The sequence below is a fragment of the Cuculus canorus genome, chromosome 5 (assembly GCF_017976375.1).
Source record: "Cuculus canorus isolate bCucCan1 chromosome 5, bCucCan1.pri, whole genome shotgun sequence".
NCBI lineage: Eukaryota > Metazoa > Chordata > Aves > Cuculiformes > Cuculidae > Cuculus > Cuculus canorus.
This window is the reverse complement of record NC_071405.1, coordinates 6,133,582-6,152,120: the sequence shown is the minus strand read 5'-3', so window position 1 is coordinate 6,152,120 and position 18,539 is coordinate 6,133,582. Positions and strand designations below refer to the sequence as shown.

The window sequence follows — 18,539 nt, the reverse complement described above, 5'->3', positions numbered from 1 at the left end:
TCTCCTGCTCTAGGCACTGGCTTACGCCTTCGCTAGACTGGAGTTCACAGCACATCTTCTATGAGGTTCCCCACACACGTAGAGACGAGAAGACACCTCACCAGCTACATCAGAAGAACATTTGCAAAGTCAAGAAAACAAGAACTGAGGTTATCTTTGGGACTGTAACAGTCTCCATCACGTGTGTGCCGAGACACCACCTTTAATGACACGATCCCAGGTGACATGGCTCTATATGGCAGCACTGAGCAAGGGGCTACTTGGGATTCTTTTCCCCCACAAATATGCCTAAATCCTCATCAACCGCAACCTGTTCAAATGCTCATCTGAAGGCAAATAATCTGTCTTTTTTTTGTTTTTTTAATTTGGCAACTACCTCCTTCAAAAAAAATACAGCTGTGAAGCAAGGATTTGTTTCTAAAGCAGTAAGAGACAGAGCAAGACCAAGACCAAAAGTATGACCAAATACAAGGTCTAGAAACCCTCTTTTCCAGATCCAGGATTGCCCACACATTGGTTTAAGCACCCCTGTTGCAATAGTGAGTATTCCTGCACTGTCAGTGCTTAGCACCAAGATACCCAGATAGATCCCTGGAAGACCAGGGAGGCTCCAGTCTCTCAGTCTCTCCTTACTGCTTCAGCTCTCTGAGCTCCACCAAGGTTTGGAGTATTTCAAGGGCTACAGCTGGGTCAAGCACAGACGGATTATCAAGGGGGGCAACAAAAGACACAAGAATGTGGCCTTGGGGTCAAGGACACACAAGAATTTTCCAGCCCAACACTTCCACCCCCCACCTCCTGAAAGGTAAAATTTAGTCTCTGTCTCTAATCTCAGAAATGCCTGGACTGTTTTAACTGAAATTTCCCCCAAAAAGAGAAAAAGAAACCTGGAGAAGACACTTGCTACTTGTAAATTCAGCCTAAGTGGGTGAAGTTTGGCAGATAGAAACAAATGAAAAAGTGGAAAAAAAAAAAGATTAGATTACATGAAAAAACAGCAAAAGGAGCCTGTTTCCCACCGTCGATATACAGGCTCAAAAGGGCTATGCTTATAGCTAGTCCTACAGTTACATCAGGTTAAAAACAAAACGGATGAAGGCAAAGGAGTTTAAGAAGACACTAGCAGAAATTGTGATTCCACATGTAAACAATGCAGTAACTACAGCCTGGCCTCCCTCAATAGAGGTGAAATTTGCTATTACTAAACAGAGATTTAGTCTCACATTTTGTGGCAGGAGCAATTTGCACAGACAAACTTCAATCAATAGAGAGTCAAGGGTCTCGCCGCATGCCCCAGAGCTAAATGTTTAAGGCTGGAGACCTGCATATTGCCCGAAAGCAAGCGTCTGGGTGAAACGATTAACAAGAAGACACAAGGTGAATGAAAATGGTAGAAAGATGTTAGTTCACACAAAAGCACAGAAATGTTTGCTCACCAGCTGGTACCAGCTACAGCTGCCAGCCAAATAAAAGAAAAAACAGAAGCCTTGCTTAGAAAGAGACTGAAAAGGCACCTCCAGAGTCACCACTGCCCGTGCAGGGCCTGATTCAAAGCCCAATGAAGGTAGCAGGCATCGTGATTAATACGCTCTGAATCAGGTCCATGGTGGAGAAAAAAAATCTTAGGAACCATCCAAAGGCTTCAAAAGGCAAACCAAACAGCCCTACTCATTAGTCACAATTAGCACCGTTAAGTCTCCATGCAGCAACCAGCATAAAACTCAATCAAAGGTCGCATCCCACTCCCTCTTCAGACGAGGATATCATAGCCGAAGCGAATGACATCATTCAGTTTTAGGGTAATGTACTTCTGGTCAGGAATCCTCACGTCATTCACGAAGGTCTGCAGGAAAGAAACATAGGAATGTTTTTTGATTGAGGGCATCAAAGTAACATCTCTGAGATGGACAGGGCTCTAGGAGGGCACCCATCCCTACCTGCCAACAGCACTGCACACATTCAGGGTGCACTAACACAAAGTTAGCCAGGCGAGGAGCTAAGTTCCCTAGAAAAATCAACACTGGCAAGCAACTCCCATGGGCAAGTTAGAGCACTTCAATTATGCTTCAAAGCAAGGTGCTCTGACGTGACCTCTGAGGAAATTTACTTTTCCATCAACTACAAGTGAAATTTTAGTCCCAAACTCGAACACATAAACGAGGTGCCTGCAGTTAGGAACATCCAATGCTCTCAACTCTCCTCCACGCTTCACAACCAGCAAGAGCAGCAAATGGTGCAATAAAAGCTACAGCAACTCAGGCTCTAATTACTTAGCTGGGAATCAGCTTTCCACTGGATGTCAAACAAGACTGGTGTCAGCCCCAAAGCCTGATAATTTTACAAGCAAAGCCTATCACAGAGGAAGGAGGGAATGAAAATGCACGGGAAAACAAGGATTTGCAATGGTATCACCATGATGTCTGAGGCCACGTTGTCCAAGACATCATACATCAATACAACAGGCACCTCGTGACAAAGGGTCACATACTTATCTTCCTTATGCTTCAAGCATGTAATTGAGGCCCAAAAGAAACTGAATTATCCTTATAAAGGTGCAAGAAACGTACTTTGTACCTGTGGATGAACATATCTGATATATCAGATGTCTGCTCTCCAAGAGGACCCACAAGAAACGATTCTCACAGAACAAGGGAGAAATAAGTCAAGCACTCCTGGACATCTTTCACAAATAAACCCATGTACTTTTGTAACGACCCGAGCCAAGTAAAAATAAGTCTGGAACTCAAGTGAAGAAGTGCCAGCATGCTGATGGGGATGAGGCACTTGGTGGCACCTGGGGCTGTCACAGCCACCAGTCTCACAGACCAGGAACCCACTGCTGAGCCTTTGCAGCCACAATACAAATGTAGCTTTGATAAACAAAAAATAGGCTAGAAAATTAATTTACATGCTTTCACCACTAAGGCAAAGTCGTCTTCTGCCTTCTCACCTCAGCCAAGCCAAACATGTATGATAAGACCAAGTATTAACCACAAGGAAAATTAAATGCTATAGCAGGAAACTAGAACCTCAGCAGACAACAGCCCCCAGCTTCCTGGCAATTTACAGAGGAGCTGGTGAACAGGCCTGTAATTTCAGAATAAAAGCAGCAAACCTAGTTAAAAGGCACAAAATTCCTATTTGCCTGAATTTTTTTAATATTTAAAAATCCCACAACAGTCAGATCAGGAACAGGAATAATTATTTGGTGACTTTTCTGCAAAAGGAAAGTCTGCAAGAAAACTCCTTTTTATGTTTTTACCTGTTCATCCATGGTTACTTGAAACAAAATACCACAGCAAAACTGCTTAGTGCAGACAGAAATGCTACCTTCAAAATAAAAAGACCCTTAGAGGCTGCAGAATCAGCTCAACATTATAACAAAAATGATACAAAACATGCCTATAATTAATATGAACCAGATTACACAAAGCCATGTAATGCATTGCTGACAAACCAGAAAATAAACGCAAAATAAAGCAAAACCTGAAAATGGAATTAAAATCAATATTCTAAAATTTTTTTTCTTTAGTTTCGGGAGGGGAGAAACAAGTTTTCATGAAAATTTTCAAGTAAGGACCTACATTTCTTTCACACAAAATAAATTCAGTTTGGCCACAACAGCCTTCTGCAACAGCAGTGTGTGACCAGCTGCAGAAGACAAGCACTGCTGTAACTCTTTTGACTCCACTGCCCCTCTGAGCATAAGCCTACTATTTAAGCATTGTAAATCCATATTATTTAGCCTGTGAAGAAAGAAGAAAATTAGTGGTACGAGCCTTCCCTCTCTTGCAAGCAGGATTTTTAGCTGCTATTTTGCCACCATGAGTTAAATACCATAGGTCTTAAACCAGTGATTCAGATAGAGCCCAGACCAGTGCCTGGAAATACTCCCATTTCAGCAAGGCTCTCTGCCTTTGGCTATCATGCTGAGAAGGATTAACACCCATTCTTGCTGTTTTCTGATGCCAGAAGAGGCAGAACAGTTGATGTCTACTTAAGCCACTTAAGCTTTTTTACAAGTTTCTAGGTTCATCTTACGATTTTGTGGTTGTGATGGTGGAGAGCTTCCGTTTCCAAGACCAAAACAATGAATACAGTAAAACCCCTACTGTGAAGGCAATCGTGATTCTAGCCTAGAACTGGTCCCACTGAGGAATAACTCCAGTGTCATGAAGAAGCACCCAAAGAGATGAATGCTACAACATTAGGATGCTTTAACTATGATGGTGTATTAAATAAATAAATAAATAATGAATAAAAATCACAGAATTCAGGCATCAAGACATCCAAAGCCACTGTGTGAACTGGGACCAGAGTAAGGGTTAAGATTTAGGCAGGCTCAGCTCCTTGTTCTATGCCCATATTATCCTTCAGTTTTCACACAAACCAGGCTCAAGGCATGCAAAAGAGCAGTTTTTATTACAAAAAGAGGTGGTTTAAAATAGTTTCTTCCCAAAGAAATTAAATATCTTATCATCCTATAAATCATTCCATGCGCTAACAAATGAATTATCAAAAGGTCACCCTGCTCATGCTGAACAGCTGCTTCAGAATCTTCATCAGCTTAATGTTAACATCCCTAAAATGACATTATTTCCTCCTCTTTTGCAAAAGGCTGTATGATTTTGTGAGCCTGGAAGCATTCTGCGAGAATGCCAAAAGAAACAGAAAAATAAATACAATATTCACCAAAGATTTCCTCTTCCAAGACAAGATGCTACACAACCTCCATCTCCGGCCTTGCAAGTAATTATGTATGTTTAGCTTAACTCATGCCAACAGACCCTTCTGGATCACTGTGACTAACAGCAGAATTAAGTAAGTGCACAAGCACTTGCAGACTCAGCACCCGCGTGTTCGCCTCCATCAGCCAGGAAGGAGGTTTGCTACTTACGCCATTTAAGCTGCCGAGATCCTTCACCCAGTGCTCATCTTTCTCCTTGTCATAATTGATTACAGCGTGCTGCTTATCGACACTGCGGGACTGGCAATGAAAGCACAATGAATGTGAGACCAGTCAGGCATAAGAGACACTGTTAATCAAAGTAACATTTAGACATTAATTTGATATGGGGTAGGAGGTAGAGGGAAGAAAAAGCAGGAAGGATTAAGTATTCTTTACTACTATAAATGATCAAAGGATAAACAGTAAATGCTTCCATGTTTGTTCTAAACAGTTCATTGAAGACAATACAATATTTGCACGGGGGGAAATCGCTGAAGGCTGTCAACACTATGCCATCATTTCAATAAATTATATCAATACACACTGAAAACAAAACCAGTCAAACTGAAAGCCTGGGGGGCATGATTTCAGACAGTACAAACTAGAAGAGCTCTATGTTTCGCCAGCTAAAGCCAGTGGTCTCATCACTAGGGATGTTCCTATTTCTTCCTATTTTTCTAAAAGAAAAAAACAGTTTTCTAAAGTTATAAATCAAGCTTACAGCAATGTAGTTTGTTTGCAGGATTAAGTCCCAGATTTGATGTAAATTCTAGGATGTTTTCCAATTTGTAGGAGATTAGTAAACATGGGATGAAAAAGAAAGCAGCTCTAGGAAAACTCAAATTCAAAGCTATGTTTAAGAACACTGAACTAGATGGTGATTTGGCCTTACTGGCTTTGCCACAATTCACAAGCACCATCTTATCTTCAAAATAAACCATGACACTTCAGCAGGAACAGTGCTAAACTTCTGAGGAAGAAACGTTAGAACAAAACCTCTGAGCAGTTCTGAAATATGGCTCAAGTGTTACAGCTATGAAGCGAACAGACTGTGTGTACTTAGATCTACCGCCTCCCAGAACTCAAATTGTTGCTGCAGTTGACCTCAGCCGCTCACTGGAACCTGTTACTCCATCAACATCCACACAGAGACCCCCAAGTATCTCAGACCAGGGGAGAGCAGGGTATGCTACCCAAGCAAAGAGCCAAGCCAGTCTCTCACTCAGCTAATCCTCCTCCTCCTACGCACTGACCAACATGTTCTTGGTGAAAAGCAAGTCCTTCCCTTTTCCCAAGTACAAAGGCTGGTTTCCACAGCATCACCCTCAGTAAGCCATTACCTACTTCCTTGCAAGCATGCAAAGGCAAAGATTGTTTCAGGGGAAATCCTTGGTGAAAACACAGGGGCTTTTTCCAGACAAACTGCTGCCATTTGCAGGAATTTCTTCTGCCCCTGTCACTGTCTGGCACACTGGAATACCCCACCAGCTGACAAATTGCAGCCCAGAAGATCAGTACTCCAGAAACATCTTGAAGCACCAATATGAAGCAAGCACATATGTGACTAGAAGAGCGCTCTTCCACCTTACAATGTCCCTCACACCGGTCTCAACATACCATTGCAAGTGGATGTGGCGAGGAGAGGGGCAGGAGACTCCAAGCCTCCCGTATCTGCCTCACTAATACAATCATCCATATGCTGCTGAATTTACAAGGTGTCAGCTCAGAGAAGTCCCAGCTGACAAAAAAAAAAAAAAGAAGGGCAGCACTCAACACTGCTGCCCAACTGGTACTGCTCAGACAGCAATCGCTCCCAAAAGAAACAACTCACAGCTGGCAGGACAGGCAGAGACAATGCAGTCCGACCACTCCACTCCTATATCCTGTTACGCTGAGCCCTAAACACAGGAAACGACGCACCGCAACACCATCCTCAAAGAGGCGCATACAAACCTCTTGCCCCTATACAATCCCCACACTTGGTGTCTGACCCCAGCCTCAACGTAGGGTGTAGGGCAAGTCTTAAGCATTCGCATGGCAAAGCTGCTGCCTCTCTCCGTTACATGCAGCTCCTCAGCACAATTTGCAATCACCCAACTGGCTGTGGCAGCTATGTGCAGCGTAAGGTAAGGATGGTCCAGGTAAGGGTGGTCCAGGTAAGGACAGTTGAGGGATGCTGCCTAGGTCCAGCATTTCAGCATACAGGCTGAGGACAGGAATGCCTCCTGCTGCAGCCTCAAGTATTGCAGCAGCTGATTCTACACCACCTGGGATTGCACGCACCCTGCCACATGGCTCCTCATATCTTTTAGGAGGATGCGAGAGCGCCTCGTCCTTCCACCTCCCTGCCTGCCCAGTGCCCATCTCCACAAGCATTGGGCTATGTGGGCAGTGGACCTACCCTGGGGTTCCCAGAGGGCTCACTGCACCTCACTTACAAAGTAGTGCAGGAAAACCATCCCTGCACACAGCACGGGCAGAAATCCCCTCTCCCCATGCATGAGCATTTACATAGCCACATTTCATCCCACCGGACTCAAAGACAACCACACGCAGGGGTCTTGCTGCACAGCACAGATGCAAGGTCTTTCTCGGTCCCACTGCAACCCATAATTGTGGACATCACTGTACCCAATGGATGTGAAGGAATGTTGATTAACTGGTACAGCAACACTTGCTTTAGCTTTTCACAGCATGTCAGAGAGACTCATTTAAAGATTAACGGATTTTAAATGCGGAACAATCCCTCTAGCCCCCTTCCAGGGGCAGAAGGGTTTCCACCCCAAAAAGCTAAACCAGACAAAAAAAATAGGGTATATTTTATCTGGTATCTGATTTTAAAAAAATCACAGGTCACTTAAAAGGGGGTTTATTTCTGGGAACCAGCTGTCTCCCAAAAATTCAATTTGCCCTGCATCTGACCCTGAAATAAGTCTGCACAGCCTTTGGTCTGCTCTGTTTTACAGCAGCTGACTACAGCCACTCAGGGGTCCCAAACCAGACATAGGTCATTAAAGAGCAGCAGACGTATCCCAACAGCATGATATTCCCCTACATAAAAGCAGGAAGAGGTCACCAAAGAAACCAATTTATGACAAAACTTCCCATCTTCCTTGGAAGTTTCAGCTGGGTTTAAGATGGCTCTTTCCCAAAGGAGTCAAAACAACACGCAAAATCTGGCCCACAGTCTCGGTACCACCTCTCAACATCTCTTTAAAGAGTACACCAGATCACACTTCTGTGAAATTTCATGCTTTTGCAGAAAAGACAGGAATTTTCTTAGTTCTGTTTATGTTAAGCCAGCAAGCATCACAGGAACTGGCAGCAGGAGTTCCTAAGGGCCTGTCTCCAAGGAAACTCAACTTAAAATAACTAAAATCACATCTTATTTATTTAGATGCTGACTTGCCAAAGGTCACTCTTACTTGAGAACAGAGGTGTGGTTTATTTCAACATCAGTCACTTAACATAAACCTCTCTTCTTGTACAGTGACAGCAGGAACCCAGCGGCTGATCATGCTTTTCTTCTCAGAGAGGAGCAGACTGCCTCAATTCCAAAAAGACTAACCAGTTTCCAGACTGGTAACAGCCAAAGGCCTGAGAATAGTCCTGCCGAAACCACTCCAGTCCAGCAGGCCAGTGATTTTGAATGTGTGACCCACTGAATCACAGCAAGTGATTTAACAGGTCTTAGTCAACACACACTACAGAACAGCCCACGGTGCAGAGCTCCCAATGGTCTGCCACTCCACTGGAAAGACTTTGGGCATCTATAAACTGAAAAGCTGCAATTAAGTTGACTTAATCATAAATATAGGAGGACTCTCTTGCTTAAATGCACCCTTGCTCCAAATACTGAACCTTGCTTATGGTCAATCACAACCTCTACAACAAAACGCAAGACTGATCCATCTGTCAAGATGGCATACAGGGGCCCAAGCAGAAAATATATAGATGCACATCTCCAATAGTGTTTAAAAAAATCCTGAAGTGCCTAAACCCAGATGTCAAAAGCAGAAAATAACTGCTACACCCTCGCAGTTAATCTGTTCCACCAGAAAACCACTTGCAGTGGGGTGAGCAGCACTCCTCAGCTGTGACAAGGATCACTGAGATTGTGATTGGACACAAAGAGCAAAACCAGAGCTGGAACACCTCGGAGGAGATAGACAAGTCAAATAGAAGGCAGGGAAAGGAAGTTTCCTCCTAATCACTAGTGATCTGCAGGCAAGAAATTAGGACCACACTCCAAGAGGCTGGGAATGAAGGAAGAACACTGTGTTCTCACCATGTCCCGACATGGGATGTGTTATCAAATGAACACAACTGTCGGGGAAAGACAATGTGTGCTTTTCTGATTAAGAACAGTTACGTTCCTCTGAAGGGAAAAACATGGACACTGATTTGTTACTACACTAAGCTCATTCAGAGCTTGCACTTCCAGACATTCAAATCACTACCTAATATAAGGCTGTCCGGCTTCTCCATCAAACTATTTACAACGCATAGTGTTTTAAATACCTAGCAGACAAAATGCACACGCAGCATATACCTTAAGACAGAGGTATTTTGTAGATCTTCTTTCTTTCAAGATCATATTAAGTGGATGACAGCCCAAACTGCAGATAGGAACAGCACCTCTGTGTCTGCCAATCCGGCATCTTGGGTCACCAGCCTCCAATCAGTAATACAATGGGCAGGTTGATTGTGATTCTCAAAACTGCATGCATCAGATCAGCAAAAGCCCTTGCTTAGCCTGGGAGCAGCAAAAGCAGCTTCAGAAGCACACCCAAGTCTCCACAGAGGTACGTGTGCTGCAGACCTCCTACAGCTTTGTGTTGAGTCTGATACACAGAACAAGGGACTCAGGATGACACCAGAAGCAGCAGAGATGCCAAGCAAATCCCACAAGGAAACAAGACCTGCTTAGGAAGGCAGGAGGAGAAATACAGCCAGACAGCCTGCATTTCCCCACAGGGCCAGAGAGCAGACGCAGCTCAGCTGTTATATGGATACAGATGCTGCTTTTTCCCCAGAAGAATTACCATGGGCAAAACCCTTCTGCTTGGGGTTGAGATTTGGACCTCAGCCCTGCCACTGCCGCCAGGCATCGTGGTACTGGAGATAAAATAAACAAACGAGAGCAGTTTCCCTGTTCTTCACTGCAGTCTGCTGTGTACATCTGGCACAAGATAACTGCAGCATTCTGGTGGCAGCATGCAATAAACGTTTGCTCAAATACTTTCCACAGTGAACAGGTTACATTTCTCCCAGTAATGCACTCTGCACAAGTATCCCAGAAAGGAAATACAAACCTCTCCCAGTGTCCAATTTTGGAAAGGACACGAGCAAAGCTAACCTCTTAAAATAAAATAAAATAATAATCCCTTGCATTCTGGCCTGAAATACGATTCTGGCTCCTCTAAAGTAAAACCCCAGATAACATTTAACGACAGATATGAACACTGTGTCTCCCTTTTTCACCATGATGCAGTTGATAGGGTTGTCTTTAGTGGCACCTTCAGTACTTTTCCAGAATATTTGTGAATGCGCCGTCCTGCCCCCATCCCACAAGCAGCAGCCTGATTGCTCCCAGGGGCATATGCTGCCGGTTTAATGACTCTGCCTAAGCAGACAAATGTCTCCTCACCAAGAGCAGCCACCTCATCCTGGAGCTGGGCTCGCTTTACAGCTCCCAAGCTCCCTGCCCTCTGCTTTACTGCATTCACCATCACCAGCTTAGTGGATCTGCAGCAGGGCCAGGGCCTGACTATTCATGTAAAAAATAAGGCATAGAACAAAAGAGAGAAATCCCCCAGGAAAATGAAATCGTAATCCCCACTGCCTGACAAAGGGATTTGGAAGCTGGCATAGTTCCCACACCTATTTAACCCGTTATTTTGGAGTAGAATAGGTTTTTGCTTTGCTTGCCCTTTCCCAAAGTGAAGCACCAGTTCAAGTGACGCAGGGTCAGATCCTGACCACAGTCAGAGAACACACTGCCCACAGGTGCCCTTTATTTTACATGGAGATGTAAAAAATGGAGATTTATTTTACATCCTAGATGGAAAAGAGGACTGAATTTCTATAGTGCAGCCGAGCTGCGTGCTAGTGCCTGGATCAGGATGCCAGACACAATGGGTATAAACCGGAGAGGGGCAGATTTAGGCTAGACATTAGGAAGAGAGTGGTAAGGCACTGGAACAGGTTGCCCAGGGAAGTTATTGATGCCCCATCCCTGGAGGTGTCCAAGGCCAGGTTGGATGGGGCCTTGGACAGCCTGATCTAGTGGGACATACCCCTGCCCACGGCAGGGGGGTTGGAACTAGATGATCTTTAAGGTCCCTTCCAACCTAAACTATTCTATGATTCAGGTGTGGAAGGGGTGCCCCATTTTCCCTGCCCACTCTGGGGAGGGACAAACTCTCCCTCTGCAGGCCAGGCTTCCAGCACCTTGTCAGCTGTGTGCAGACCTCTCACCCCTAATAACCACCTGCCTGCAGCACCAGCATCACCTCTCTCCGTCCCCTGCCTCCAGCAATGAACTGCCCTCCCAGGTTTCCTGATCTTGCCATGCCTCCAGCCTCCCTCCTCGACCCACATTTCATCAGACATCACAATCTTCCCATCAACTGGGCATTAACAGAAGACAATGGGAGAAGCAAGAGCCAAAAAAAAACAACCCGGAAATATGGGATGTGCATCCTTCCTCCCACAGCTGCTGCCCAGGCACCTGGAAACACTACCCGTCAAAAAGCAGAGTCTTCCCAAGGCTAGATCATTTCCCTTCTGCCTGTGAGATACCTACTTCCCTTGTGACAACTAATGAAAGACTCTTGGGATCACTGCAATTCCCAGGGCCCTGGGACTAACTTAGGTATTTGTTTACACCCTCTGGATAACCGCAGCAAGCCAGTACTGCCCTGTCCCAACTACAGCTTCCCAGTCCAGCCCCACACTTCCATGGGAAAGGAGGTCAAGACACAAAAGCAGCCAATACCCCATGGTTACTACTGGGAGTTCCCAATGCAGGAAATGCCTCAGTGATGGAGAGATAAGACTTCTGTACCACAGTGAATTTACCTAGAAGTACCAGGAAAAAGATAATCTACCAAGCTGACACCAGCAGCTTCCTCCCAGCATAATGCCAGACAAACTACACCACACCTCTTCCCACTTGTGTATGTATGCACTTACTAAACTGAACAGGAGAGACACTATTATCAAATACGGCCAAGGGAAGGTAGGATACGTCAGGTCCATGAAATCTTAATTTGACCAAATATCACATACACACAGAGTTCACCGTCACACTATATTATTTGTGGAGTATGTTGTACACCCTGCGTACCAAACAGAACAGATCCTGCGGGGGAAAAAGTATCCAGTAATGACAAAATAATAGATTCCATCTTCATGCCTGTGTACACAGGGGCAGAAGCAGGATTACACAGGCAGTCTTCACACTGGTATGTCATAACTGCTCTGCAGTTATAAACACTCAATTTAGCAGCCTTAAGAATGCTCCTTCAGCGCCTAGAACGTGTAATAACGTTTTACCAAAGCAAGCTAAAAAGAGGAAAGTATCTATTTAAGTAGCACCAAGTTACCATGTACTCCATTTACGAGCAGAAGGAACTTGTAGGTTTGGCTCACAAGCCCCTACCACTTCAACTAATTGATACCGTAATCAACACGCAATGTCCCATATGGGCCAGTGACAGATACTTGGCCAACACTTTTCACAGCTCTCTGCCGACACCTGAACAAAAGCGAGTCTTGAACCCATTTCAGGCCTAAGGGAGATGCTGCTCAGCAGTCACATCCTGTAATGCCTGCTTTCCCCGCGCCACAGAGCTTCTGCCCTATATGCACCACCCTCCACTTCACCCAGTCCTGCTGTTCCTCCCTTCACTCTGCCCATGACTGACTCCTTGTTATGCCTCCCCACTCAGCCAAATCTTAATCTTCTGGTGAGGCTTTATAGAGAGGAAATCAAATGATTAGATGCAAAGATATGGCCTCTGGCTTCCTGAAACACCGGTCAAGAGGTTGAGCAAGTACTCTGGAAGTATCATTATACTCTTGGCTGGTTCTTGCACTTTCCTCGACAGCTGCTTTGCCCACTGTCTGAGTCAGGATATGGGGCTGGATGCAGCTTGATGTAACCTAGAGCAGTTGCTCTTATATCTAAAATCCATTCTTTGTGCACCCCTGCACTTAGTTCCTCTTCGTCCAACCTGCAACAATTATGTCCTCCAATCCATTCTCATCTCACTCCCAGATGAAATATGACTTAAGACAATAGCATTAAACAAGTCCCCGCTGACCACATGCAAACTCCAACCTTTTTTCAGAAGGTTCAGAACTTGGTCAAACACAGTTAGATTATTGGCTAGAAGGGGAGGAAATCACCTCTGACCTAGGCATGCGCTCTTGAAAAGCATCACCCTCCCCAGCTCTACAATACCAGAACATCAAAAGAACAGGTTAAACATTTTTAGATGGTTTACATGAAGAAAATGGCATTTTTCTCAGAGCTGCTCACAGCAAAGACTGAAGAAGAAATCTGATTGCCTCCACAACACACTGCCTAAAACAGACACCTGGAAAATAAACTCTCATCCCAAACAGTTAAGAAGTTTAGCAGACTTATAAGTAATTGAAAACAGCGTCTCTTGATAAGAAGTGTCAAGCTGTCTTAAAAGGCACACAGGACAAAGTCATAACAGAAAGCATCATTCCATCTGCACCTACTCCTGCTGTAATTCACACTCACATGAACAAACTCGGGCACAGACAACAGCATACCTAAACTATCACTCTAGAGACAGGGAAATACTCAAGGCAACACTAGTTAAATATTTTGCTTTCCTAAATTTTCCAGTAAACAACTCTCAAAGAAAAAAAAAATAAAAATCATCACTCCACTTTCACTTCTGTTATTTACATTTAGCATAGATGCAAAAGATGCTTTGTTTAAGACCAGAGGGGCAGGTTTTAACGGTTGAATGAACATTCTGAGTTTGCAAAATGTTTGTCCTCTGAGTAAATACTCATCACATTAAGAAAATTATCAAAGCTGATAAAAATGGCAACTATATTTCCCAAAAAAGTATGGAGCAGGAGAGGAGGGACAATTACGTTGTTCAAGATGATCCAAAAACCCTCTTGGCTTTGGTTAAAAAAAAAAAAAGAAAAGAAAAAAAAGAAACCTTCTCAAAGAATTATTTTCTACCAGCACCAAGCTTCAAGAAAAAAACCAAACACTAGTGCAAATTAGTGATGGTCTACATTTCCACACTCCTGCTGTTTGTTGACTGTTACCTGAAGGGAGCTGGTGAGAACGCTGAACAAATCAAGCACTATTCTTCAGAAAAAGGGCAGAACTGAGCCCTTGACTCTGCATAAGAGCACTGCACGCCAAGCTATGCTACACAGCATTTTTGCCCATGCATTAACATTCAAACCCAATGCAAATCTCGCATTTACTTGTACTAGAAAGTTTACAGTGCTGCAAAACATTTAAAGTATTTCTAATCCTCTTAGTAAGTACAGAAGATTTCAAGGTAGATTATGTTTCCTCACTACAAAACCTACTTAATTTTAAGCTTCAAGACGCTGAGTTTCTTCACCTCTTTGTTAACCAGAAAGCAAATCTAAGTATCTGTATGAAATAAACACAGGTGAAACTAAAGTTTAATTGTTTGATGACAAAGCCGTCATTTTTCACTGCTTAGGGATCAGATATCTTAAAACAACATGTTCCAAGGAAATCCCACAAAGACCAGACACTCCTAAAACAGGAAAGTGAGAAAGGCAAGACGGCAAGGTCTCCAGGACAGGGGTTCTCTGTGTTATACATTTGCACAGTAATACAGATGGTTTCAACAGGGAATCTCAAACCATATAATGATGAAATCACTAAGCAGGAAGTCTTAAGAGACAGAAAAACACCAACCAGGTAATCCAGCCCCATTCCCTAGACACTACCAGTCTGTTCCCCTTAGTACACTTTAAAGGATTAAATGTCAATATCTTGAAATATACAAACAAAAAAAACGTGCAGCAAATACACAGTTTCAGGGTCAATACCACAGAAATTCTACAGGGCAAATGCTGTCACAAGAGCTCTGTCCATCCGCCTTGCTTCTTAAGCTTTCCCCAAGACAAATGAGTGTGCCAGCCTGCACAAAAATTTTGCGACACGGACAGTCACAGCAGGAGAAAAGTCTATTTTTAGGTCTCATCCTCCATCTGCTCACACACAACTTTGCTTGGATATCAAGTCTCTGTTCATAGCCTCTCCTCCACACTAAGTCCCAGTACAATCTTCTCATTTAGTGCCCAAAGTAGCTCTGGAAAACATCTTCATCAGCAAATGGCTAGGAAAATAATGTACTCTGCTCTTCAAAATAAGACCTTACATGTGATCCTAGAAAAAGGTTTATTACTGGAGATGGTAAACTAACACGTTTAGAAAGGGTCACACATAATTCACCTCATGAACACAGCAGCTGGCTTTTACCGACAATCCAGAGCCTTCATTCTGATGAAACAATGAATACCTCCTTCACTACCACCACCTATGAGCCCCCAAATACAACTGCTTCACTCACAGATGCTGACATTTCCTCCAATACTCCCTATTCCTTTACTGTTTAGAAAAGTGTGGTACCGTGGAGCATCACAAGGTTGCTAATCCACATACACCACTGACAAGCCAGCTCAGACTCGCAAAGAAGCATGTAACACTCTGTGTGGTATGGAAGGGCTCACAATCCATGCTGTCCAGTTAACCGCATAAATAACCAGTGAGACAAGCAATGCATTTTAAGCATGACTGATATTTGGGGTAATTTTACTCTGGGCTGCACAACTCAAAATCTGTGATTCTCTCAGAGTGCTGAAACCCTGACAGCTAAAAAAACCCCAAATATCTTCAAAAAGTATTAAGATAAGCACCCTAATAATCAGGCTGATTTTGGAAATCAAGGCCACTGCATATGTTTTTCTCCCTTCAAGTCACAAGAGAACACAGCAATCACATTTTTAAGCAGTCAAACGCAGACTTAAAGAAAATATCAGGACCTTTTTATGTCTCATCAGTCAGACACACAGAAACACAAATTATAAGTGTGATTCATGGGTAAACCCAAACAAATGATCTGCTGTCAAACACTAGCACTGCAGCACAGCCATGCCATTCACTGCCAGCTAGCAGAGCAGTACAAACACTGCAAGTTCTCCTTTTGTGGACACTAATATTTTAACACAGGTAGATAAAACACCTTCCGTCCAAGTACACCTCATACAAGAAATTCTACTCCCCTAAACAGACCTCCCGCTAACATACGATACAAAATCCCTGCAGCAACTACAAACACAGCCTGCTTAGTAGAACATCGGCAAAGCATTTAGGACATTCCTGTGCCAGGTTAGCAATGGAAATTATGGAGAGTGAGGCCCTGTTGTGCAGCTTCCTAAATCTGCTGCCAACAGGCACACTTGCCACCTCTGTAAACGGGCAAAAGAGGGGCAGGTAGGTGTAATCAAACTTCTTTTTTTTGCATTTGAGTATTCATAGCATGGGTCTAGCAGAATCACTAATGTAATTCTGAGCTTTTACAAATTCCTGAGCCAAACTGCTCCTGTCAAAAGCTCTTTGCGAGACTCCAGCTCCATTTGCTTGGAGTGACATCCGTTACATTATGCTGTCAAATATCAGCGAGCACTTCAGACACATTGGATTAGATCCAGCAGAGACACATGCTGGTGTGAAAAGCACTAATAGAAGCTGCAAGTTTGCCCGAGTAACACAATTACTTTGGGAAGAGGTCACCACCTTACCCACCCCACCACAACAGCTAGAGTTTCTCTGCTAAACATCAGTATTTCCTACCATGATAAAAAAAAGCTAAGTGACAGATAGAAACACTGACAACCCAATTAAACTTAAAAGTGGAAGAAAAGACAAACAAAAACCCCTGCTCTCATTCAAATCACACCTACCAGTAAACATTACATGTATTAAAAGCTAGAAAAAAGAAAAGCACAATCACAGATCAGGACAGGATCAGACATTTTGATGCTAGTACCATCAAGATAATTAATTCATTTGATTAATCTTCCACCACTACCATTCCTATCCATCTGATGTCAGGGCAATTTGAAAGAAACCTCGCTTGCAATTTCACAAGTATATGACGTCTTCATGGGAATCGCAGACTAGACACAAAAAGGAAGTTCATTTTAAAAGATGTCATTTGAAGAAAGCATGTAACATCTCTACAAATCCCCAGCATTATATTCCCATCTACTGCATCTCCAGAAGAAATAATGAAAATCAGCCAGGTTACCTGGAGCATCAGTTCACAATCATCTCTGCCAACAAATATCATCTCCCGAGGGAGCCGATGACGAATGCCAGTGCTGCTCACCAAAAACCACGAAGTCACGCTCATTTTGGCGCTTGGCACTTAATCTTTATACATCCTAAACAAAAAAAAAAAGCATGACACACAGTGAGCTCTTAATGAAGTGTGAAAGTACACCAGTCACTCAAATTTCCCCGTGCTATGGGACCCAGCGCTGCCTCTCGTACTTCTGTGTTCAGGTCTTAAATGTCTCATGGCAACAAGCAGTTGCAAAGTGCACGCCAGGAGCTACTGCCCATGGGTAGGAGCTCTACATTCCCAAACCTGGGAATACTCCCACAGCAAAGTCCGACTAAGGGTCTGGAGAAAGGAAAAAAAAAAGGAAAAGAAGAAAAAGCAGCATGCAGCTGAATCCATTCAATGGAATGACGAAATGTGGTGAGGTGAAAAAAAAAAATATCTAGCACATCTTTTCCAGAACATTTCCTCATCGCTACCACCGTGCGCGAATCACAGCTCGTGCTTCCCCCATCCTCAAAGATCTGGACCAGCACATCCGTAGATGACATAACACCTTTCACGGCGCGGTGACACAGGTGCTGGGAGGGGAACAGCCTCCCTATTGCTCATCCCACTTCCACGCTGACAGAACCTGGGAGCCCCCAAATCCTCCCTCGGCGCAGGAGGGGTTCTAAACCCCAAACCACGCTGCTAAGCCGGGGCAGGAGGCACCGGCTGCAGCCCCCACCGGTGGGTTGTGGGGCACACGGGCCCTCTCTCCCCCGCTCCAGGCAGAAGAGCCGTGACCCGGGCGGGCAGGAGCGCAGAGCAGCGCGTATCGGGAGCGATCCCGGCCACACCTGTTTGCTGTCGCGGCCACAGCCCGGCTGCGGGCTGCCTCTTCCGCCGTATCGCGCTGTCCTCTCCCCCGGCTGCAGGGAAATAGAGCGGCACACGGCAGGCTCGGCCTTCCCCTCACCCACCGCCCGGGAGCCGCATTCCCTAGGGAAGGAAATCTCCATTTTATCCAGGCGGCGCTACCCGGCCTGACCGCCGCAGCGGCCCGGGGAGAGGGGAGGACACCGGGGGGGACACCTGGGGTGACACCGGGCGGAGGGGAGGGGAGCAGGGAGTGACACCGGGCGAGGAGCGGGGGTCACACTACGAGGGGGAAAGGAGCGGGGGGTGACACCGGGTGGGGCGCAGGCCGGGGAGACACGAGGGGAACCCGCACCCCGCTGCCCTCCCCGAACCGCCCCGGCAGACAGCGCCGAGGCTTACCTGCCCGTGTCACGGCAGGCGAGCGGCCCCGGGGAAACGCCGCCTCTCCGACAAAGCGTCCGCGGAGAGGAGCCGCCGGCCGTGCCCCGCAGCGGAGGCCGCGGGGTCCCCGCACCTCGGGGCGGGGCAGGCCCAGCCCTTTGTCTGCCAGG

General features: G+C 45.0%; 1 protein-coding gene across 13 annotated transcripts in view; it reads right to left on the bottom strand.

The window, feature by feature from the left end:
* The window catches only part of CEP170B (centrosomal protein 170B), a 258,688-nt gene that overhangs the window by 41,294 nt on the left and 198,855 nt on the right, over nt 1-18,539 (bottom strand). For 9 of the 13 annotated variants that reach the window (XM_054066744.1, XM_054066750.1, XM_054066752.1 and 6 more), the window contains exons 2-5: nt 17,967-18,108; nt 17,089-17,224; nt 4,898-4,987; nt 1,765-1,843 (exon numbers count right to left, since the gene is read on the bottom strand). The exons of 1 other annotated variant lie outside the window; for it this stretch is intronic. In XM_054066744.1, coding sequence (XP_053922719.1) covers nt 1,765-1,843; nt 4,898-4,987; nt 17,089-17,193 — 274 coding nt within the window. In that variant the 5' untranslated portion in view covers nt 17,194-17,224; nt 17,967-18,108. Of the gene's footprint in view, nt 1-1,764; nt 1,844-4,897; nt 4,988-17,088; nt 17,225-17,966; nt 18,109-18,387; nt 18,531-18,539 lie in introns of those variants that run through there. 3 more of the 13 variants (XM_054066745.1, XM_054066747.1, XM_054066746.1) reach the window with 3 other exon arrangements.